At 42.2% G+C, this 23,534-nt stretch overlaps 4 protein-coding genes across 5 annotated transcripts in view; 3 read left to right on the forward strand and 1 right to left on the reverse strand.

Moving 5' to 3' along the window:
• LOC135347731 (protein YAE1 homolog) overlaps positions 1-388 on the forward strand; it is a 690-nt gene extending 302 nt beyond the window's left edge. Inside the window, exons 2-3 of the mRNA XM_064545764.1 lie at positions 1-30; positions 108-388. The exon at positions 1-30 is cut by the window's left edge and continues 92 nt beyond it. Coding sequence (XP_064401834.1) covers positions 1-30; positions 108-327 — 250 coding nt within the window. The 3' untranslated portion in view covers positions 328-388. The remainder of the gene's footprint in view (positions 31-107) is intronic.
• A 98-nt stretch (positions 389-486) lies between these two features.
• On the forward strand, positions 487-17,914 carry LOC135347705 (kinesin heavy chain-like). 2 transcript variants are annotated; one of them, XM_064545734.1, is made up of 22 exons: positions 487-770; positions 1,040-1,139; positions 1,764-1,837; positions 2,281-2,434; positions 2,491-2,546; positions 2,878-2,965; positions 3,031-3,117; positions 3,422-3,564; positions 3,847-4,112; positions 4,686-4,917; positions 5,147-5,422; positions 10,442-10,633; positions 10,751-10,897; positions 11,083-11,231; positions 11,700-11,810; positions 12,093-12,255; positions 13,521-13,688; positions 15,034-15,238; positions 15,818-15,859; positions 16,381-16,498; positions 16,787-16,839; positions 17,734-17,914. In XM_064545734.1, the coding sequence occupies exons 1-22, from the start codon at positions 654-656 to the stop codon at positions 17,736-17,738; spliced, it is 2,946 nt and encodes a 981-aa protein (XP_064401804.1). In that variant the 5' UTR covers positions 487-653; the 3' UTR covers positions 17,739-17,914. The 2 variants fall into 2 exon arrangements, with proteins under 2 accessions (XP_064401804.1, XP_064401803.1); XM_064545733.1 differs by lacking the exon at positions 17,734-17,914 and having other exon boundaries at positions 16,787-17,105.
• A 1,029-nt stretch (positions 17,915-18,943) lies between these two features.
• Positions 18,944-22,383, reverse strand: LOC135348233 (uncharacterized). Its single transcript, XM_064546436.1, has 4 exons — positions 22,127-22,383; positions 21,964-22,005; positions 20,587-20,815; positions 18,944-20,336 (listed from the first exon to the last, which is right to left on the reverse strand). Exons 1-4 carry the CDS (start codon positions 22,295-22,297, stop codon positions 19,177-19,179), a joined length of 1,602 nt encoding a protein of 533 aa, XP_064402506.1. The 5' UTR covers positions 22,298-22,383; the 3' UTR covers positions 18,944-19,176.
• A 144-nt stretch (positions 22,384-22,527) lies between these two features.
• On the forward strand, positions 22,528-23,339 carry LOC135347733 (uncharacterized). The gene is made up of 4 exons (XM_064545766.1): positions 22,528-22,689; positions 22,753-22,830; positions 22,923-23,019; positions 23,148-23,339. The coding sequence occupies exons 1-4, from the start codon at positions 22,594-22,596 to the stop codon at positions 23,234-23,236; spliced, it is 360 nt and encodes a 119-aa protein (XP_064401836.1). The 5' UTR covers positions 22,528-22,593; the 3' UTR covers positions 23,237-23,339.
• The last annotated feature ends 195 nt before the right edge of the window (positions 23,340-23,534 follow it).

Genomic DNA, 23,534 nt, shown 5'->3' on the forward strand with positions numbered 1-23,534 from the left:
GCACTGGGGAAGAGTCAAGGGAACTATTCAGTGAGGCACCAACTGTATCTATATATTAATTATACATGTATATTAAAATTAGATTATTTGCCGGTATTGTTTTACAGGGCAATGCTGCTTCTGTGTCAACCTGACTCAGACGCTTGTGCAGAATTGATGCAGCTATTGGAAGAATTGGAGGTCAAAGATCAGAAGCAGTTACCCGTGTCTCAACAAGACACTGAGACGTGCTTGCGGATAGGGGATGTGATGAACTTTGAACCTAGCGATGAACTGAGAGAAATAATTACTAGATTAGATGCAATTAAAGAATCATTTTTATTGTAATATGTATTCATTTTGGTGGTTTTATAGTGAAGGAAAAGAAATATCAAGCCAAGAAATAAAATAGGCATGGGTCGTTAGTATATAAAGCAAAAATAATATTGAATGTCAGATTACACTCTGGTATAGGGTCGATAGTTTAGAAAGCGAATTATTGATGGCCAGTATTTTCCGTTCCAGAAGAGTGGGTGTGTAACTCCCCAATGGACACACTAGCAAGCATGGCCATTTTGAGCTAGCTAGCTAACGGCAACCAAGGTACGTAGCTAGAGCAGTACTACTAGTAGGAGACTGTGTAAGGAGGTCCCGTGGAGAAGCTGCTAGTTACAATGGACGACTCGTGCAGAATCAGGGTTGTGTGTCGTGTGAGGCCACTGAATACCAAGGAGAAGGCTAATAGTGACTTTGTGGTCAAGTTCCCCTCAGCCTCCACTGTCGAGCTCACTGTAAGCACTTGTATGGATTGCACTGATGGACACACCAGCGTGTGCAGTGATATTCAGTGACTCTATTATTGTCATAGCTGGCTGGTATGAATGTTATTAGACACATGATGGAATGTGTTAGTTAATAGCGCATAGCGTAGGTAACTCTAGCTGGTGTAACTATTGTTTCTATATATTTAGCCGTATTCTGTTATGCCCACTATGATACTAGAGCACCCCCCCAAACACACGCACACACACGCACACACACTGCCCCCCCCCACACATAGACACATCAGAGGAATCACTCGTACACATATGACCATGTACTGAATGATACTAGCTCTCAACCCGAGGTCTACGCTGTGGCTGCCAAACCACTGGTGAATGGTGAGTGGTCTCAGCCATACATTGCTATAGCTTCCTGTATATATATATTATACCACTGTGGTTGATAGTGCACAGGTTACAGCATTGTCCTGGTATGTGTGCCAAGAGGAACAATGAACTGAGTGGTATTATGTTAACAAATTCCTAGTTTCCATATTGGGATTAAATCAATCAGCTTGTTTAGAACTTGTGTATTTTGTGTCCCTCCCTGGTATTCAATATTAAGGTTGGCAGGTCACCTAATGGCAGCTAGTCTCCCCTCCACACCCACACACACACACACACACACAGCTACTAGTCTCCCCACCACACACACACACACAGCTACTAGTCTCCTCCACACCCACACACACACACACAGCTACTAGTCTCCCCTCCCCACCACACACACACACACACAGTTACTAGTCTCCCCACCACACACACACACACACACACACACAGCTACTAGTCTCCCCTCCACACCCACACACACACACGTACAGTTACTAGTCTCCTCCCCACACACACACACACACACAGCTACTAGTCTCCTCCCCACACACACGCACAGCTACTAGTCTCCCCACCACACACACACACACAGCTACTAGTCTCCCCACCACACACACACTCTCTTTACAGATGTTCTAAGTGGCTACAATGCGACCATTTTTGCGTACGGTCAGACCTCCAGTGGAAAGACACATACAATGGAGGTCTGTGTGTGTTGTGTCAATATTCCATAGCCACCCTTTCAGAAGCTGTGTATCTATTGAGACTCCCACTGGCATATGTGGACGCAACAACAGATCATAAATAGTCAATTGCATGTACTTAATAATAATCAATCTACTTTCATACTCCATTGATTCACTTTTGGGAAACTTAAGTATTTACAGATATTTCCCATTGTTTTCCTGTTTTCCTATATCTAGTGTGCTATCGTATAGCGGATATATTTCGAGGGTAGAGAATTAATGTTCGCGGTTTTCAATAGACTGTACCGCAAACATTTTTTATACCCTCGAATGTAATATCACATGCATGCTACAAAAAGGCTGCTATTCCGTAAAAATGTAATCTGCGAAAACCGAAAACCTTCCGCAAAAGTTTATACCCTCGAAATATACCCGGGTGTTATATATCTTCTCCTTTGCAGGGTGAGCTGATGAACACTGAAATGAGAGGCATCATCCCACGAATTATCGAGGACATGTTCAACCATATTTATAGTATGGACGCTAACCTCGAGATACACATCAAGGTCTCCTATTTTGAGATCTATATGGAGAAAATAACAGACCTCCTCGACAGTAAGCCACACCCACTCTGACACGCCCCCCACACACTAACCACACCCCCTATACAGTTACCAAATCCAACCTATCCATTGGAGAAACTAAACGCAAAGTACCCTATGTGAAGGTGTGTGTGTGTGTGTGTGTGTGTGTGTGTGTGTGTGTGTGTGTGTGTGTGTGTGTGTGTGTGTGTGTGTGTGTGTGTGTGTGTGTGTGTGTGTGTGTGTGTGTGTGTGTGTGTGTGTGTGTGTGTGTGTGTGTGTGTGTGTGTGTGTGTGTGTGTGTGTGTGTGTGTGTGTGTGTGTGTGTGTGTGTGTGTGTGTGTGTGTGTGTGTGTGTGTGTGTGTGTGTGTGTGTGTGTGTGTGTGTGTGTATGTGCCCTATGTGAAGGTGATTTTTATAATAATTATAATAAAAATTTTCGAAAGTTGACTTAATTCTGATGATATTGTATGCAGGGTATTACCGAGCGTTTTGTGACAAGTCCTGAGGAGATAATAGCAGTACTGGACGAGGGGAAGGCCAACAGACACGTGGCTGTGACCAGTGAGTGGGTGGACTCCACACCTCACACACATGAACGCCCACACACACACCGCCCACACACACAGGCATGAACGCCCACAGCTCACGTAGTCACGCTGTGTTCCTCATCAGTATCAAACAAGAGAACAAGGAGACACACAAAACACTCACTGGTGAGTTTAAAGTCTGTTGATAATATTTGGTGGATTCGATTGCAGTATAGTTGGTATCTACCGTATAACTGACGAATAAACCGTTTGAACTGAATTGGTGGTTGTTTAATCTGGTGTCTCAGGCGTGGCTACTATAGCAATGACGTTGCGTCCACCAGAAAACTTTAATTTGGCGGTTTTAAATCTGGTGATCTTTGGTAAAATTTGCCAAATCGCCAAATTAAAACACCCTCCAAATTGCCCAGTAGTTGGTGTTGTATCTTCCTTGTCTTCTATAAGGTATCTTTGTCCCTCTCTCTCCCAGGTAAGCTCTACTTGGTGGATCTGGCTGGCTCTGAGAAGGTTGACAAGACCAATGCTATGGGACTCACCCTGGATGAGGCTAAGACCATCAACAAGTCTCTACTCTCTCTGAGCAACGTCATATCAGCTCTGGCTGAGGGAAATGTGAGATAACGGTCTGTGTATTATTATATATTTAAATCGTTTAACCTTTGAACCTTTGAAGTACCTCGTCCAGATACAAATTTAATAACTTCTTATTGTCTTCTTTTCCTACAGTAAAATGACTTCCCGGTTTTTTATATGACTGTACATGTATTAAAAGTTTATCCAGTGCATTGGTTTGGTTGATCTATGTGTATGTCTACATTCTAGATCTACGTATACATGTACGATGACATGTACGTGACTAGCGGTATTAAAGTTGCTTATTTCACTTCCCTACAGAAACCATACATTCCGTACCGAGACAGCAAGTTGACCCGTGTCCTCCAGGAGAGCTTGGGGGGCAACGCCCGGACCACCCTCATCATCTGTGCCTCACCAAGTTCTTACAATACGGCAGAGACCAAGTCTACACTCCAGTTTGGGGACAGGGCCAAGACCATCAAGAATCACGTGGCCATGAACGTGGAACTAACTGCTGAAGAGTGGCGGAGGCGATACGAAAAGCAGAAAGAGGCAAATCAAAAACTAAAAACTCTTGTAGAAAAGTGAGTAATTAAACGTAGTTGAACATCTTTCAACAGCCATAACTTGAGTACAGCTGATCCAATGTCAAAATCTTTATGATTTTCTGAAAGCTTAGAAAATTACCTTTCAAATGATGTGTTTCAATCCAAAATTTCGTCCGGGTCCTAATTTGTCATTTTTCGGCCTCGGACCATGGGCTATAATCCATGGTACGTCTAAATTGGCAAATACTTTTATCTCTCAAATATGAACTTTGATGACATCATTTGAAAGGTATTTTTCTAAGCTTTCAGAAAATCCTAAAATTTTTGACTTTGGATCCACAGAATTCAAGTTATGGCAGCTGAAAGATATTGATTAATAAGAACACTATAGCGACATGTATAAGTGATTTAGTTGGTGTGTGTGCATGGCTTTGTGATTAATACAATTCAGTACATATCTTTGAGAGCCTGTAATTTGTGTTCAGCAGGTTGTCCAATTTCATGCATTCAATAGCTCTCAGAATTCCCTTTCCAATGATGAGCTTAGATACAAGTTTTGTGATTACTCCATCCATTTTGACAAAATTTATATACGTTGATCTCTTAAAGGTATGAGGGTGAGTTGTCACGATGGAGGGTCGGAGAGAGTGTGCCGGAAGCAGAGCAGTCCTCACGGAAAACACACACTACAGACGATAACCCCTCCCCCCTACACTCCTCCACACATCACACTGACCCCTCCCACATGGGGGCGGGGCAGTTCAGAGCCACACCCACTCCGGAGATGTCACGCTTGTATGAGGAGGAGAAAGCTCGAATGTGTCAACAAATTGATGAAAAGGTGAACATTTTCGTGTATTTCGTATTGTAGATCATCATACAAAAATTAAAACTACAAAATTATTCTACCGCAATAAATTATCACTATCCTAAGCTGTACGATATTTAATTAGGCGGTTTCATACGAAAATTTGCACCAATGAAAATTACCCCTAACCGGTATATCAACTGAACATATGCAATAGTGACTACTACTGATATTATAATTGACCTTGTCCTATCTCTGTCAGGATGAGGAGATCCATAGCCAGGGGGAGATGATTGAGAAGCTAACCATTCAAATGGCAGAGATGGAGGAATCTCTGCACACCTCAGAGAGGGACACCACGTCCCTCCGTCAACAGATAACAATCTTTGAGCAAGAGCTGGTTAATAGTCAGGACGAGGTTCACGAGGTCATGCATGCTTTGGAGCAGTTAGCAGTCTCCTATGATACCAAGGACAGAGAGATTGAATCCATAGCAACAGAGAAACAACTGCTCCTTGAGGAAATGGGCAGTCTACAGGTGAGCCCAATGCATGCATGCGTATATAAAGCATCTCCATAACTTTAGTTCCGATGGTCCAATAACGTTAATTTTATAAAAGCTTAGAGAGAGGCCTTTCAGATGGTGCGTTAAAATCAAAGGTCAAAGGTCTATCAGCCACCATCCTCCACAATTTCTTGTTCTTTGAGTCGTCATAACTTGAGTTTCGATAGAGTACCAGCGCAATTATAAATGCATTATGTAGCCCTTTGTAATGTCTATCTAATGGTGTGTTTAAATCACCGATAACCCAGAGACTCTGAGAAAAAGCCATTTCCCAACCATTGCTCTATTATTGGCTTATAGGCTGGTAATATTTGCCCCTGAGGGCAAACATTTATCAATGGCATCATCATGTGTCTGGTAATGTAGTCTGGAGGTCATGTACTCATAGTATCAGGTGTTTCTTCATAGTAATAGGCTGATAGGTCTAATGGTACAAATGGGGTCATGTGGTAATGTAGTATGGAGGTTAGGCTAAGGAGGTCATCAATGTTTTGCACACAAGCTGGTGCATGCCTTTCGTCCTTGGAGAAATGTCCATGTAATGATGTGTTTAAACCAGTAGACTATAATAAGGCTGACCTTGTCATAACTTTGTCAAAATACGTACTTCAAAGTTTCATATAATTTTATTGGATTGAGTTTCGATAGAGTACCAGCGCAATTATAAATGTATTTTGTAGCCCTTTGTAATGTCTATCTAATGGTGTGTTTAAATCACTGATAAACCAGAGATAGAGGTAGTTGTATCTCTGAGAAAAGCTCTACCAAATCGTATCAGAAATTTATTTGAGTTATCATAACTTGAGTTGTGATAGTGTACCAGTACAGTTATAAACGCTCTTTTTTATAATTATAGCAAGTAGCAAGTTCTCCAAAAAAACACCTACATGTAGATTTTAATATAGAAACTTGGTTGTCATGAATAATAGCATGTGGCATGTGATAGCAAACCTTCTAGGGACACATGTGCTTGTGTTGCACAACAGCTTCCTGTCGAACAACATTCCTGCTTCTGATTCCCTGGGTATTTAAGTCATGCCCTCAACATTTCTTTGTTAGTTTTGCTACAGTAAGCTAGAAATGGACCAACAAGAACGCTAATCGCAAGGAGACTACGATCTTAGATGGCCGAGACTGAAGGACCTTCGATGTATCATCTGTCTCTGTGTGCGTCATAAAAGACATACTCAAAATTTTATACATCCTTCTATGGATATACGTCTTCTATATCTGTTACCCTGATGAAGGGAGAGAACGATGACCACCTGACCTGGCCATTTACTGGAACAGTCCTAATTGAGCTTCTCAACCAACTGGAGGACAAAAACCATCACAAGGTGGCAGTTGAGCTCCCAGCAGACCATGGACAGTTGTATTTCGATCTTGGGCAATCGTTGGTGAGGTGGTGGTTCAGTTTTTTTCAGATGACTCCCTTGTCACATTGGGGGCATGAACGGTGAGCATAGTCACATGACTCTTGGTGGTGGCTGAATGTTCGGAGCTCCCCCGTCCACGAGCAGCACTTGTTGCTGCACCTCACACGCAGGGATCTGATTTCCTGGACACCTATAATATAAGAGCATAAAACAATTAAAATTAAGACACTGAGCTAACCAAGGCTGTTAGCTACACGCATAAGAAGTTATAATAAAGACATTGAGCTAACCAAGGCTGTTAGCTACACGCATAAGAAGTTATAATAAAGACATTGAGCTAACCAAGGCTGTTAGCTACACGCATAAGAAGTTATAATGAAGACATTGAGCTAACCAAGGCTGTTAGCTACACGCATAAGAAGTTATAATTAAGACATTGAGCTAACCAAGGCTGTTAGCTACACGCATAAGAAGTTATAATTATAGCTTACTTTTCCCATCTTCAAAGACCATCAGTTTCCTCCTGCAGTGAGGACAGCAACTCTCTAATAATAATATTGGCAAGGTCTTATGCAATTGTTGGACACAGGTTCGGCAAAATAACTTGCCAGCCACACTTGCCGTGCTGGTGTGGACGGTCCTGGACAGCATCTATGATTTTGCAAGCATATTTTCCACTACAATCTGAAGGTGAAGTTTCTCGTTGTTTTCGTGACGTAACATTCATTCTTAGAGGTCTAACCTCACACCCACCTTTGCATGTTTTCAAGCATAATTATTTTCTACTTCTATCTTGTGGTGGAGTTTCTCGTTATATTTGTGGCGAAGAATGTTGGCTCTTAGAGTCTTTACCGAATCTTCATTTCTTTGGTGGTGTAACATATTCATTCTTAGAGGTCTTAACCTCACACCCTACCTTTGAATATTTTATTTTTGTCTTTTATGGCGAACTGCCCTAGGAGTGTACTCATGCTCAAGCTCTGTGGCATTCTCAAGCATCTTTTCCACAGCCATCTTTAATTTTAATTTTTTAATTTTCAGGCACATTTTATATCCATTAAGGGATGTATATGGAGTTATATATGACGCACGGTTGTCGGACAGCATCTCTGTTTTTCTATTTCAATGGAGTTTTTGAGCATCTTATCTATGGAGCATTTTAACTCTTAGAGTCTTTGTCAAACCTTTGCATACTTATTTCTTCTTTGAATTTACACACAAGAAGGTGGGTGCCAACCTCGCCACGCATAATTTTTTCTGCATCGTTAGATCTGCTATTGTGAGATAATCGGACATAAAAAAACAAAATCATAAAATGTTTGACATTGGATCAACTGTACTGAGTTGGAGTTTTTCATTCTTTTCATGGCGGAGAATGTTGAGTCTCTGCCGAACACCCCACCTCTTCGCATAGTCTAATTATAATTTTTTTATTTTCTCATTTCTTCGGTGGCGTAACATATTCATTCCTTAGAGGTCTAACCTCACACCCTACCTTTGCATAATTATTATCTTTTCGTCTTTTATGGCAAACTGCCCTAGGAGTGTACTCATGCTTTTCAAGCTCTGTGGCATCTTTTCCACAGCCATCTTTAATTTTAATTTTCTCGTTTTTTTAGGTACATTTTATATCCATTAAGGGATGTATAAAGTTGGAGAATGTTCTTTGGTTTCTTTTATGACGCATGGTTGTCGGACAGCATCTCTGTTGTTCTATTTCAATGGAGTTTTTGAGCATCTTATCTATGGAGCATTTTAACTCTTAGAGTCTTTGTCGAACCTTTGCATGCTATTTCTTCTTCGAATTTACACACAAGAAGGTGGGTGCCAACCTCGCCACGCATAATTTTTTTCTGCATCGTTAGATCTGCTATTGTGAGATAGTCGGACATCTTCTCCGTAGAATAATTATGGTTATAATTTGTCAAGCATGGGGCACGGAACCAACACATTCTGACACAGTTTAGTTTTAATTTTTAATAATTTTCTCATTTCTTTCGTGACGTAACATATTCATTCCTTAGAGGTCTAACCTCACACCCTACCTTTGCATAATTATCCTTTGTCTTTTATGGCAAACTGCCCTTGGAGTGTACTTATGCTTTTCAAGCTCTGTGGCATTCTCAAGCATCTTTCCACAGCCATCTTAAGATATGAGCCTTCATTGCTGCCATAGCAACATTAATTTTCTCATTTCTTTGGTCGTGTATTCTCCGAGGTCTAACCTCACATCCTACCTTTGCATATTATCTTTTTATTTGAGTTTTAAAGCATCTTTCCTACTGCTATCTTAAGTTGGAGTTTCTCGTTCTTTTCATGGCGGAGAATGTTGAGTCTCTGCCGAACACCCCACCTCTTCATCGTTGTCTCTCTTCATTAGGGTAACAGATTAATTATAGAAGCGGTTGTCGGACAGCATCTCTGTTTTCTATTTCAATGGAGTTTTTGAGCATCTTATCTATGGAGCATTTTAACTCTTAGAGTCTTTGTCGAACCTTTGCATACTTATTTCTTCTTCGAATTTACACACAAGAAGGTGGGTGCCAACCTCGCCACGCATAATTTTTTCTGCATCGTTAGATCTGCTATTGTGAGATAGTCGGACATAAAAAAACAAAATCATAAAATGTTTGACATTGGATCAACTGTACTGAGTTGGAGTTTTTCATTCTTTTCATGGCGGAGAATGTTGAGTCTCTGCCGAACACCCCACCTCTTCGCATAGTCTAATTATAATTTTTTAATTTTCTTATTTCTTCGGTGGCGTAACATATTCATTCCTTAGAGGTCTTAACCTCATATCCTACCTTTGCATATTATCTTTTGTCTCTTACGGACTGTCCTAGGAAAATTAACTAAAATGCGCACAGAGACAGATGATGCATCGGAGGTCTTCAGATGGTGTAGTCAGCTCTGTGGCATTCTCAAGCTTCTTCTACACAGCCTTAAGATTTTTTTTAATTTTAATTTAATTTTCTCGTCGTGTAACATATTATTCTCTACAGTCTAACCTTGCACACCACCTTTGCATATTTACGTATTACTGAAAGATCACCAACTGAACAGAGCACCAACACGATCTTTGACCCTGAGCTCGACTACAATGCCCACGAGAACACTGAATACCTCAAAGACGACGTGGTGTTGAGAGTCAAACCTACAAGTAGCCAACTACAAGCCATGGCTGGAGTGAAATCTAGCATTCATCGTTACATGTTCATACGTGTGCGTGTACACGTTGGCTCCTATACACTGTTACTTATAATCGAACAAGATTAGTGCAGTTAGCTTATCTATATAATTATGTAAACTCGCTGAGAAGAAAATACTTGTCCTTTTTTTTTTCTGTTCTTTATCACAATCATTCAAAGATAAAATATTGTATTAATCGTTGGTTTGGCGTAAACATATTTAAATTATACACATACCAAAATTGGGATTTTAACATACCATTTGAATGACCTCTTTCTAAAATCGCTGATGTGTTGTAGCTCTGATTCACTATCATGTTTTGATTGAGTGCGTAGAATGCCACACAGCACACACACACCCACACCATCACACACACACGCCCACACACACCCATACCATCACACACACACGCCCACACACACAGGATTCAATGGAGCAGAAGACGCAAGAGCTCAACTCGCTCAAGGACGTGAGTACAACAGAGTCACGTAAGAACAAGGAGAGATTGTCGAGTCTGTTCTCTGACCTTCGTGAGATTGGCACTGTCCTGGGTAACCATGGCGACCTTCCTCTAGAGAGCTCCTCGGACATCATCACAGATGATGACTTTGCAAGAGTAAGAATGAACTTATCGTAACGGATTTGTATATTGGACATGCATTTTCGCGGCTTGGTGAAATCCACTAAATATTGGCCCTCAAAAATTACCCCGCTATTACGTTATTACATACAGGTTCGTATCCACTTGTCCAACCTCCGGTGTGAGGCACGGACCCTCTTAGAGCAGAGGAATGTACTGGAGAATGCCGAGAGGGAGGCCAGGGATAAGGCCACTACTGTCATCAAGGAACTAGGAGTATGCAGACTAAAAATATCCCAGGTAAAGAAGTACAGTTACATCAGCTGACTGACTGACTGGCTTGTTCCCACCAACCCTAGGGGTTGTTTTTTCTCAAAATGGGTCTGTTTTGATAGCAAACTTTAATATGAGATAGGATTATGCATTTTCACGATTAAAGGATGCATTTTGTAGCCTATTATCTACTCTTTCTTTGTCTCCTCCAGTACGAGGCACAGAACGAGAGCTTGTCTGTCCACCTTCGTGAGAGTGAAGGCAAGAAGAAAGAGCTGGAGGGAGCGCTGGTCACTCTCAATGAGCAGCTGCTGTCCTTGAAGACAAAGGAACATATGCTGCTAGCATCAGGGTTGAGCAGGTGTGTGTGTGTGCGTGTGTGTGTTGGGGTGTGTGCGTGTGTGTGTTGGGGTGTGTGTGTGGGTGTGTGGTGTGTGTGTGTGTGCGTGTGTGTGTTGGGGTGTGTGCGTGTGTGTGTTGGGGTGTGTGTGTGGGTGTGTGGTGTGTGTGTGTGTGCGTGTGTGGTGTGCGTGTGTGCGTGTGCGTGTGTGTGTGTGTGCGTGTGTGTGTGTGTGTGTGGGGTGTGTGTGTGTGTGTGTGGGGAGTGTGTGTGTGTGTCTGTGTACAACCACGAGCTAACTTTGAGTGACCATAACTTGTGTTGGGAACGTCCAATTTCTAGTAGCTGTTTGGTAGTGCTACAATATGGTGTGCTTAGATCAGCGATTGCTTTAGGCCCAAATTGTACAGTGTGTCTGACACTCTTACTTATTGCAGGTACACGTGATTCTGTGGTATATTACTCTATTCTTCCTATCACCCCTCACAGTGACGAAGATGAGGAGGCTCTCGAGACAGAACCATCATTTGAAGTGGAGATGGTCACTCAACTAAAGTCTCAGATCAGCACCACTGAGGAGCTCATCACCTCCATGACTCAGTGGGTTGTGTGTATTGTACAAAGGTTCTAGGTTTCCCAGTAACGCACTGCATAAAGGTTCTAGACATGACTTTCTGAAAACCTGAAGTAAGCTCTTTCAATGGTGGGTAGTCTGCAAGTTCTTAATTTAGAGGGTCTACCATCTACTACAATTACCTCTCTGAGAAGCTAAAAAATCCCTTCTCTTAATTCATGAATATTTCCCCCCAACCATTAATTTTAGTCGATATAGAATCCTGACAGTTATGTCATAGTTTACTTGAATGTTATCATGTCCTATAGGAAATATAACGATCAGTTGCTTGAGATGGACGAACTTCGTTCAGAGCTTCTCCAGTCTCAGAATTATCAGAGAGAAGAGGAGCAGAAGTACTCCAAGATACGACTGCAGATGAGAGTCAAAGAGAGGTTGAGACACGATCTAGGTGGTCTCACGGACACTGTGGTGAGTGGGAGGGGCTTGTGGTGAGGGGGTGGGGCTTGTGTCTCCATAGCATGTACCTGTGTTAGCAGGCCACCCTCTATAATACAGCCAGGTTAATGGGCCTCAAAGTCTGTCCATAGCATGTGTTTGGACCTGTGTTAGCAGGCCACGCTCTATAATACAGCCAGGTTAATGGGCCTCAAAGTCTTTCCATAGCATGTGTTTGGACCTGTGTTAGCAGGCCACCCTCTATAATACAGCCAGGTTAATGGGCCTCAAAGTCTGTCCATAGCATGTGTTTGGACCTGTGTTAGCAGGCCACCCTCTATAATACAGCCAGGTTAATGGGCCTCAAAGTCTCCATAGCATGTGTTTGGACCTGTGTTAGCAGGCCACCCTCTATAATACAGCCAGGTTAATGGGCCTCAAAGTCTCTCCATAGCATGTGTTTGGACCTGTGTTAGCAGGCCACCCTCTATAATACAGCCAGGTTAATGGGCTCCAAAGTCTCTCCATAGCATGTGTTTGGACCTGTGTTAGCAGGCCACCCTCTATAATACAGCCAGGTTAATGGGCTCCAAAGTCTCTCCATAGCATGTGTTTGGACCTGTGTTAGCAGGCCACCCTCTATAATACAGCCAGGTTAATGGGCCTCAAAGTCTCTCCATAGCATGTGTTTGGACCTGTGTTAGCAGGCCACCCTCTATAATACAGCCAGGTTAATGGGCCTCAAAGTCTCTCCATAGCATGTGTTTGGACCTGTGTTAGCAGGCCACCCTCTATAATACAACCAGGTTAATGGGCTCCAAAGTCTCTCCATAGCATGTGTTTGGACCTGTGTTAGCAGGCCACCCTCTATAATACAGCCAGGTTAATGGGCCTCAAAGTCTCTCCATAGCATGTGTTTGGACCTGTGTTAGCAGGCCACCCTCTATAAAGAGCCAGGTTAATGGGCCTCAAAGTATCCATAGCATGTGTTTGGACCTGTGTTAGCAGGCCACCCTCTATAATACAGCCAGGTTAATGGGCCTCAAAGCTTCCATAGCATGTGTTTGGACCTTGTGTCAATCACTATGATTCAGTAAAAAATAATGCAGATGTCGGATCTCCTCTGACCTCAATGTGTTGTAACTCGTACAGTAGGTTAAAAAAAGTTGGGCACACTGGACATTTTTTCAAAAGCTTTCAGAAACCACATCTGAAATGTTGTTCTGTGCTAGTGTTGTGTGGGTGTGTCAGTTGCTGTATATCATTAATGTCTTCCTGTCGTTGTTTGTTACCTCCAGTCTCGTGAGCTGGAGCGACTGAATGGACTGCGTCAATCGTACATTAGTCACATGACCGCACGGCTGAATAAGCAGACCAGCGAGGGGGACGAACTGCTCACTCCTGATCGACGGGAAATACAGTTCCTAGAAAGAAACCTCGAGGAGCTGTCCAGGACACATAAGAAGGTGAGGGATGTGCCCACACTGGTCGGTTGGTACTAACCACCAACCTCTGTAGGCATGGTTACCACATGCTAGGCTATTATAGCAAATGTGTGTGTTGGGTTGAGACACATCGTACTACATGTGTGAGGTTAGGACTGCTGAGTCAGCTACTCTACCTACATGTGTGAGGCAAATAAGGCAAATTCGTGTTTTGAATTGAGACTGAGGGATTGAGGAACGATTTTTAGGATTTTCTGAAAGCTTAGAAAGAGACCTTTCAAATGGTGTCATCAAAGTTCATATTTGAGAGATAAAAGTATTTGCCAATTTAGTCGTACCATGGATTATAGCCCATGGTCCGAGGCCGAAAAATGACAAATTAGGGCCCCGATGAAATTTTGGATTGAAACACATCATTTGAAAGGTAATTTTCTGAGCTTTCGGAAAATCATGAAATTATTGACATTGGATCAACTGTACTCAAGTTATGGCTGTTGAAAGATGTTCAACTACACCCCCACCCCCTCCGTTTCATCAATCTCTTTCAGCTGCCATAACTTGAATTCTGTGGATCCAAAGTCAAAAATTTTATGATTTTTTGAAAGCTTAGAAAAAGACCTTTCAAATGGTATCATCGAAGTTCATATTTGAGAGATAAAAGTATTTGCCAATTTAGTCGTACCATGGATTATAGCCCATGGTCCGAGGCCGAAAAATGACAAATTAGGGCCCCGATGAAATTTTGGATTGAAACACATTTGAAAGGTAATTTTCTGAGCTTTCAGAAAATCATGAAATTATTGACATTGGATCAACTGTACTCAAGTTATGGCTGTTGAAAGATGTTCAACTACACCCCCACCCCCTCCGTTTCATCAATCTCTTTCAGCTGCCATAACTTGAATTCTGTGGATCCAAAGTCAAAAATTTTATGATTTTTTGAAAGCTTAGAAAAAGACCTTTCAAATGGTGTCATCAAAGTTCATATTTGAGAGATAAAAGTATTTGCCAATTTAGCCGTGCCATGGATTATTATAGCCCATGGTCCGAGGCCGAAAAATGACAAATTAGAGCCCCGATGAAATTTTGGATTGAAACACATCATTTGAAAGGTAATTTTCTAAGCTTTCAGAAAATTATAATTTTTTTGACATTGGACCAACTGTACTCAAGTTATGGCTGTTGAAAGATCCACCACTTAGAAAATTCAACACAAATATTTGCCTAGCCTGCATGTGGTAAGACCTTATGAGTGGTAGCTAAGATTATAATCAAAGGCAAATTTGTGTGTTCAATTAAAAATATCTTTGGGCATCTCCTTGTAAGAAGCTTTACTATTCTCTGGATATTTTCTTTCCTTTCATAGACTGCCTCGGAGAACTCTGAACTCCAGAGGGAAATCCCCCGCCTACACACTATCCTGGCCGGCAAGAGTAGGCGTATTGGAGAACTCGAGAGTCTACTCCAGGAAACAAAGATGGCTGCCAACCAGGAGTATGAACGGTTGAGAACTGAGAACGAGAAGACAAAACAAAACTTTATGAAACGTCTCAAAGAAAAAGAGAAAGAAGGTGTGGCTGGCTACGCATGTGTTGTCTTAATGGCCGAGTGGGTGGTGTGATGTACCCTTTCCTGTGATATGGTATCCTTGTGGTTCTGGTCTTCCTGTGGTAGTTGGTGCTTGTGTGATAGGGCTGATCTTGTGGTTTAGTTCAAGGGTTTGAATTTCGAACAGTCTGCCCAGTTTTAATTGCTGATTGCCTGATAGTTGAGTCTAGCTATTGGATGGACCACCCAACCAAGAGACCAACCCTAGAACACTTGCACAATAGATCTCACCATTATCTGACATCACTGCACGTACATGCATAGTAGGTGTTGGAACTGCATATACAACGTATAGTTTGGGTAATTAACGTTCTGAGTATTGACAGTGTACTTTGTATCCCCTGCTATCCAAGGAAATGCTCTAACCCCCCTAATCCTACCCCCCACAATGCTCTAACCCCCCTAACCCTACCACCCTACATTGTTCTAAACCCCCTCACCCTACAATGCTCTAACCCCCCTCTCTACCCCCTACATTGCTCTAACCCCCTTAATCCTACCCCCTACAATGCTCTAACCCCCCTCATCCTACCCCCCTACAGCTCAGTCTGGGAGAGTGATCAGGAGGCAAGGGCCAAGCATCGGTAAGTGCAGGCAGGCATGCACCTAGTTACAGATTGTACTGCTTTATAGAATGCCATACAACAGTTCCCACTGGCTTCTATGTAAGTCTAAGCATGTTCAAAACTACCCTCTGTACTATGGTAACGGCCAGGTGTGTGTGACTGGAAGCATCCATTGCACACATAAGATGGTAGTCGGTCTCACCATGTGTTACTGTGTGTGTAAGGTGGCCACAATTGATAAGCACTGGAGCAGCCCACAGCTGATAGGCCTGGGAACGCAGTCAGTTGACACGTTGAGTGGGCGTTCAATTAGTGGCCTCAAGCTATTCACTGTGTGGGCGGGTGGTCTAGTTGAGTGGGCGGAATCCTTGTACCCTCCGGAATGCAATCATCAGATTATTGAATTGTGTTGTGTTTTGTTTCTGCTCTTTATATTATGTACATAAGCATAGTTTGCGTTATAGCTGTAGCATGTAGTGTGTTCTTGTTGATCACACACACACACACCCACACACGCCCCCACACACACACACACACAGTTCGACCAGTACCTCGTAAAGGTAATGAAGTCTCAGCCAGCTCATCCAGAGACGCATTATTAGCCGGAGCAGGAGTGACTGTGATTGGTCAGCGCAGGAAACCACGGCAACTAGACACGTAAGTACACTCAGCAACCACCAAAAATAGAAAATACATGTTCAGTATAAGTCCTCTAAAAAAACTGCTATCCTTGAAAATAATTATTGTACGCAAAGTTTACAAAAATGGCCAATTTGCAAACATTTAGACCCTCAAAAATTACCCACTATACGGGTTGTTGTGTTTATGTAAGAGCTTCTTCCTTGTTGGTTTTGCTGATTGTCTAATTTCATCAATTAAGTCCCGTACATGTACATTCCAATTACCCACAAGATTATGTAATTACCAATTTTTGTTTCTCTGCAGAGATTCTGATTCTAATATTTCTGACTCGGTCTACACCACGCCCCCGTTGTCAAGTAAGTATGGCTTCCTGGCCCTAGCAACCGTTGGCCTTCTTTGTGTACTCGTGTACGGGATAGTTATATAGTACGTGACACGGACTATAAAACATGATCTAATTATTCATCAATCTTTAACATTTTTTAAGCCTCTTTTTCCGTCTTTGTATATGTGTACATTGCACGTATGTATATTTATTCAAATCAACTCCACCATTGATTTTTGTGGTCACCAATTGGCTTTCCGTTTGACAATTCAATCTCTTTAAATACTATAATAACAATATCGGCATTGCCACATCTAACAAGTTGATTTGCCAAACTTGATAAAGAGTTAATGGCCTTCTCTTTGTGTGCGATTAAGCTACTCTGTATCCATGGTAACGAGTATGAAGCCTTGATTAGAATTATAGTGCCAAGTACTGTCTACTGAGGCTGCCCAATATTGACACTAGCCCTTGACCACCAGTGAAGCCTGTGCTCTGTATAATTACACTAGCTGGGAAAGCATCTCTCATGGATGCATATCCTCTTCCCAAAGCCTATATGATTGTTGTGGTAAATGCATGGGGCAATTCCCATTGTGTGTTAGCAAGCCTTACAGTATGCTCATGGGGCAATTCCCACTGTGTGTTAGCAAGCCTTACAGTCTGCATGTGTGAGTAGCTCTAGTTGTGCTTGTATTAACTGAATAAACTGTTAGTCTTGTTACCTCATGTTGAAATCCTTACTGCTCAAAAGGGGGCGGTGTGCACTGAACCGTATCACACACAAAGATTTTATCATTGAATGATCAGCTTATTTTGAAAGGTGTTTTAGCAACAGTTAAACCTCGGGTTATCATAAACAAACATCTTATGTCAACTGTCAGAGCATCGATTGATATTCTTGCCTCTCTGTCTCCACACACAGGTTAGGAAGTATGAAGAGCTTGTTTAACAAGATGTACAAGAAACATTAAATATTTATCACAGGTAGAGAAGAATTATTTCAGGAATTGTTTGGTCTGGTTTAAGTGTTGTGTGGTTACGATCTCTTTACCACTCTCTCCAATGTAATTATTGTGTCTGTGAATGTGCTAATTCAAAATGTGTTTATTTTTAATACAGTGCATGTGCATGTGTGTAGGGGGGGGGGAGGGTGTACATGTACATGCATGTGAGGGTGTACATGTACATGCATGTGAGGGTGTACATGTACATGCATGTGAGGGTGTACTGTACATGCATGTGAGGGTGTACATGTACATGCATGTGAGGGTGTACATGTACATGCATGTCATCATGTAGGTATGACATATTATAAGCATAGCATGGCTATTATACATGTAGTCAGACTTTTGAGGATGTTAAATTGCCTACTAAAGGTTTAGACTGGTTGCTAATGGCCTGTGCTTGGGCTTTGGGTGTGTGGGGGGCATGTCTACAGAGAATGGGAAATGATTCCTAAGCATGCATGCTCTGTTGGCCTGCTTTACTAGAATTCTACACATCTGCTGTTCAGACAATACTCGATCCAGTTAGGGCCGCTATTACCTGCATTCCAATTAACCAGGTTTCTAACTGCTGGCTGTTCACATCAGATGTTTAGCGTCTAATAGGATAATACGACAAACAGCTGTAGCTCCCACCGCATCAAAGGGGCTGGAATGCGTACAACCCGAACCTCTTGTTATAGCAGCGTCAGTATGACATCGTATAAGTGTTGTACATGATTCTGCGGTGGTTTAGGAGAGTAATTGTGTTTGAATGATAATTGATGAGATAATTATCGTATATATGGAGTAAATAAAGTAACCCTTGCCAACCAGCTGTACACATGCACCATTATAACTAAGGGCTCTGCACACCTGTTTTATACAGCCCACAGTATAGGGCAGCCAAAAATTAATACTGTATTTAAGCATTGCATGTATACTATAGCTAATATTCTCTTCCACACAAATACTCACAACCACAATGTCCTACATATAGCTGTCTGATAACTGAAAAGCTCTAGAATTTCAGGAACAAATTTTTAAAAGTGGAGAATGTTGCTGCATGTCCAATTGCACCGTTTAAATGCTTTGAAGCCTAAGAGCCCGCTATAGTATGGCTTTTTCCCAGCCACATTGTTAGCTCAATTTTGAAAATTACCACAATAATAGCAAACAACAGATTCAACACACGGAAATCAAAACCAGCACAGAGGCTTTAAGTTACAAAAAACAAAACTTACAGCCAAACCAAATACGATAATTATGTACATAAAAATATTGCACATGTTAACACAAAACACGATTGAGAAAACACACATTTGAGGTCATCTACAAGTGATAGTTCAAGAATTCAGTCTCACAGCTAGCTAGTTAGTTAGTTAGTGGGCTGCCGTCAATGGCGACGAGTACACGTACGTTTCACGGAGAGATACATCCGATCTTGGTGGTACAACAGGAGCACTCGTGTCTGCTCCGGAGATATAGGTACTAAACGGCTCTCCGGATTCTTCAAGCTCCAGCGAGCTCATACTGTTGTGTGTGGACCCTGTTACTGTCTGGCGGGGTAGACTGTTGTTGCTACTGTGACTCGAGACAGAGCTCTGATATGAGAGTTTTCGTTGACGGTGTGTGGGTGGTGAGGATGTGGAAGTTGTGAGGCTAGACGAAGAGCTTTGATGTGAGAGGATGTGCTTGTGTGGTGGGCGGTGTGAGGCTGTGGAGCTTGAAGACGAGTTCTGCTGTGAGAGTGAAGTTTTGCGTGAGGCGGGAGATGGGTGTGGCGGAGGGGTGGAGGGGAGGGGGGAGGACGAGAATACTTCATTCTGCGAGTCAGAGAAATGTCCGGCACTTAGTTCTGACATTGGTGAGCTACGTTCTCTATCAAACGAAGCTAAACTACCTTGCCTGACAAAATGATCGAGTGTCGGCCGTCTAGTCATAACCTTCAAAGAAGTGGCCTTTCTACGTCCTCTCTTAGCAGACCATTCATCAAGGGACATGCCTCCAGTTGCACCAGTGTCAGAGGAGGGACTCCGAGCTTGTGCTGTCGAGTCGCTCTCTCTCCTGATTCGTTCTTGCATAATAAACGTCTGCCAGCATGGGGGAAGCTGTCGCAATCCTGATTGGAGGATGGCATTCCTCGAAACCAATGGAAACACCGGACACCCGTAGTGATCTCTTGATATAAATGATAGTTCTTGATCGTTAGAGACCTCCATTATTAGTACAACAGATGTGTAGCTCTCAACGGCCGTCTTCAGGTCCTTGGCAACCTCTTGTGCCACATCTCTACCAGATGGGATCGTGAAAAATATGAAATTATCGGCCAACGAGTGCTTGCAAGTTTCCAACCACACAATGTCGGTACCGTACACTTCCACACTGCCCAATCGGCGTACTTCTTCAAAGGGTACTTCGAGGATAGTGGAACCAGTGGAGGGTGTGATGGCCGTAAGGTGGGAGGGGCAGGAGAGCTTGAGTATTGCCTCAGAGTACATGCAGGATGGCTGCTGTGGGATAGTCACATGACACACTTGCTCTGCAAAGGGGAGGAAAAGATACAGTAATTAATTTGATGAAAGAAATGAGGAAAGAGTGGGGAATAGGCAATTGTATAGAAATTTTTGGATGTTTACTATTGCTAGCAGCCATATCAATTCGAAGTACGTTTGAATTTCAAACTTCCCTTAGCCTCAGATGTGTCTAGATAAGGTAATTGGCCACAGGTCCTAGTGATAGCGTCCTTATCTACCACACAGTAATTAGTCAATTAACATCCACTTACTAACCTTGTCCAAACAGCTCGCAGAGTTTGGCCAGCCAGATGTTCTTTGTGTGCTGATCTTGTGCCTTGAGAATGAACTTCCTCTCTTTAGTCTCTATAGCAAACACATGTTGGTGGTTGCCGACCTTGGCACTTGGACGAATGCCCATGAATTTGGATAAGTCCACGATCTTTCTGGCCTCTCTCTTGGTCTCATCTTTGTAGTAGGAGAGCTGAATAATGGTTGACTCCATCTGTATATAGCAAATGAGAAGCAAGTTAATAGCATTGTTTCTATAGCAGCTGTGGTAAAAATGTCATAGCAAAGGAAAGAAGTCAGTTAATAGCTCTAGCTGTGGTAGAGATGTCAAGTGCCTGGTGTACATAGGTAAGTGGACAGTAGTAAACAGGTGGTGCACCACATGTACCCGTGCTGCAACCTAGACAACCCAGACACAATACTGTAGCACTGTCCTAACCCAAACATTCAGTGAAGCCAAAATCTGGGTGTTGGCTTTAAACGTAACTGCCACTCACTACCACGGCTACCACAAATAAGAGGAACTAAGGATCTGTAAGCGCTTGACAGAGTTGTCAGTGACCCCTCCCATCCTCCCCTACACACTTCACGCAATCCACTAACATATGCAAATCCAGTGCTGTATACAGAGAATTTCAAGTTGGTTGACTGTTAGTTAAAAGTACCACTATTGAAAGAAACACAGTGTGGTCGTGACTAACAGTCAACTAACCTGAAATCCTCTGCTGCAGCAAAATAGTAACTAGTCCTAGTGATCACATGGCAGAATATCTATGTTCAAGGACTGATACTGAAAGTTGTTGTGGCCTCCGAAAATGACTAAAATTCTTGGGTGATTGAATGAGTTTTCCAGACAAAATATTACCACAATTAAACCACCTAAGAGAGGTTTTACTAAACAGACTGCACCATTTGATAGTCTAACTTACCCCACATTGTGCTAGTGAAAGTTGGAGCATTGAAAGCAAACACACAAAAACTAACTGTATATACCACCCACACCGACTTCTACACCTACAAGCTTTGGACAATCATTTTCGGTTTTCAACAAGTTGTATAATGCAGAGGGTAATTATGCACAACTGTCCCTTTAGACATAACCTTTGTAACACTTAACGTTTCTGTGATCTCTTTGCATACAGTGGTATGAATTACTTGGTAACCTATAGACACTAGTCATAACTAGCATTATGCTGAGATCCGACCATTAGTTGTCAAGGTGATGGATAGCGTAATGATTCTTAGAGCACCGTTTGATCGTAAATGCAATGCCAAGAAAGTAATTGATTTAGTGGTGTTCACTACTGCACTACCTCACTCATTAGTTAATTTGCTACATAAATTCACTAGAGACAAACTCACAGTGTCCAAAGTGGAGAGCACGAACCATCGCTTGGACCATTTCTGCAGCAATGAAAATGACATTGTCACTAAAGCAACAAGCGTAAGATGATACATCTGTACAGCTGATAGTCTAGGTTATGTAAGTGGTCTGCATTTAACAGCTGCAGAATGCATTACTCACCATTATGAAGCTCTTGAGTGGAGGAGTCTTGGACAAGTAGCTCTCAAAAAGAATGGTTTCTGCAACAGGCCCCATTAGCCCAGATGCGAGGCTGAGCAAAGTGGGAGACATTGCAGAGCCTGTTGGTGGAGACCCAGACACTGGAGAGGAGCTTCCACTGTGTGTAGCCATACTCAGAGTAGTAATAGTTATACAAAAGAGGAGCTCTCAAAATGATTTAGCATCAAACTTGTATAATTGCTCTTGTGGGTTTGTGCGCAGCTTTTTATCTTAGTCAAAGACGTCATGAGAACACCCGATGTTATGCTAATTTAATTACATCGTTATAAAAGCACAATACGGTAGATAGTTCTAAATCAACGAAAAATGAAATATTGGGGGAAATGACCTCTGACCCCAGAACACTTCTGCAGCGAACGATCCCTACCATAATTATAACCAATCTGAAATTTAAACTAGCTATAAAGATGAGTGCAGCAGAGTCTTCCAAGCCTCGTGTCAATACTTCCATGCTGTCCAAGCACATTGGATCTCGTGTCTGTTTAGTAGGAAAGAACTTAGGAGTAAGAATCATAAATTGCTAGAGTATTAATTTGTCAAAAACACATTTTTATATCATCGTACAGGTAATGAAAGGTGGTACTTCGCTCAATTTGGAGGCCAGTGACAAACAGACAGTTACTGCGAATTTTCCTCAACCATTGGTTAGTTGGTCTACTATACGTAGTTCATACACACACACACACCCACTCACACACACGTACACTACACACACACACACCTCACACACACACAGCGCGACCCACTGGACACTTATGTGGAGTTGCTTGGAAAGGTGGAGAACGATTGCTCCATCAGTGTCGAGAGAATTGTTAATTTTGGAAATGATTTTGGTACGAATAAAATGTGTTTACCCATACGCCCAATATTACTAACCATGTACACACACACACTCACCCACACACATGTACACCCACACACACACACACCCACACACACACACACACACACACATACACAGATCTGGATGTATACAATGAAGTGATACAAATTACTTCAAAGTTTCCCTCGCTGTTCCCTCAGGAATCACAAGAACAAATGCAATACTAACAACTTATATTATTATTATTGTGTTTTTCTCCTAATTATGTCTCAGCATTCTTGACTAATGAGTTCCCAGTCTCAGCAAACCAATTGAATATAAATAATAACAGTGATGGGTTAATATTAGGCTAGCTTGTATTCTATCAGGAGTTCTTTATAAACTCCTGATTCTATGGATCGATATATTGGTGTGTTCAATCATTGATCAACGGATCTATAGATGGTTCTACAATCGGCTAGTCACAAATACTGCAATCTGATTGGTTATGCTCTAATATGGGTACAGACTCTAGTTCTATTTTTG

The sequence above is a fragment of the Halichondria panicea genome, chromosome 14 (genome assembly GCF_963675165.1).
Source record: "Halichondria panicea chromosome 14, odHalPani1.1, whole genome shotgun sequence".
Taxonomy (NCBI): Eukaryota; Metazoa; Porifera; class Demospongiae; order Suberitida; family Halichondriidae; genus Halichondria; species Halichondria panicea.

Coding starts and splice junctions, on each gene's coding strand:
- LOC135347705 (XM_064545733.1), top strand. CDS start 654: ATGGACGACTCGTGCAGAATCAGGGTTGTGTGTCGTGTGAGGCCACTG. Junction 2,966..3,030: donor CAGACACGTGGCTGTGACCA/GTGAGTGGGTGG, acceptor CCACACACACAG/GCATGAACGCCCACAGCTCA. Junction 15,860..16,380: donor GAGGCAAGGGCCAAGCATCG/GTAAGTGCAGGC, acceptor ACACACACACAG/TTCGACCAGTACCTCGTAAA.
- LOC135348233 (XM_064546436.1), bottom strand. CDS start 22,297: ATGGCTACACACAGTGGAAGCTCCTCTCCAGTGTCTGGGTCTCCACCA. Junction 20,816..21,963: donor TGCTCTCCACTTTGGACACT/GTGAGTTTGTCT, acceptor TGCTATATACAG/ATGGAGTCAACCATTATTCA. Junction 20,337..20,586: donor CTGCGAGCTGTTTGGACAAG/GTTAGTAAGTGG, acceptor TCCCCTTTGCAG/AGCAAGTGTGTCATGTGACT.
- LOC135347733 (XM_064545766.1), top strand. CDS start 22,594: ATGAGTGCAGCAGAGTCTTCCAAGCCTCGTGTCAATACTTCCATGCTG. Junction 22,690..22,752: donor TAGTAGGAAAGAACTTAGGA/GTAAGAATCATA, acceptor ATCATCGTACAG/GTAATGAAAGGTGGTACTTC. Junction 22,831..22,922: donor CGAATTTTCCTCAACCATTG/GTTAGTTGGTCT, acceptor ACACACACACAG/CGCGACCCACTGGACACTTA.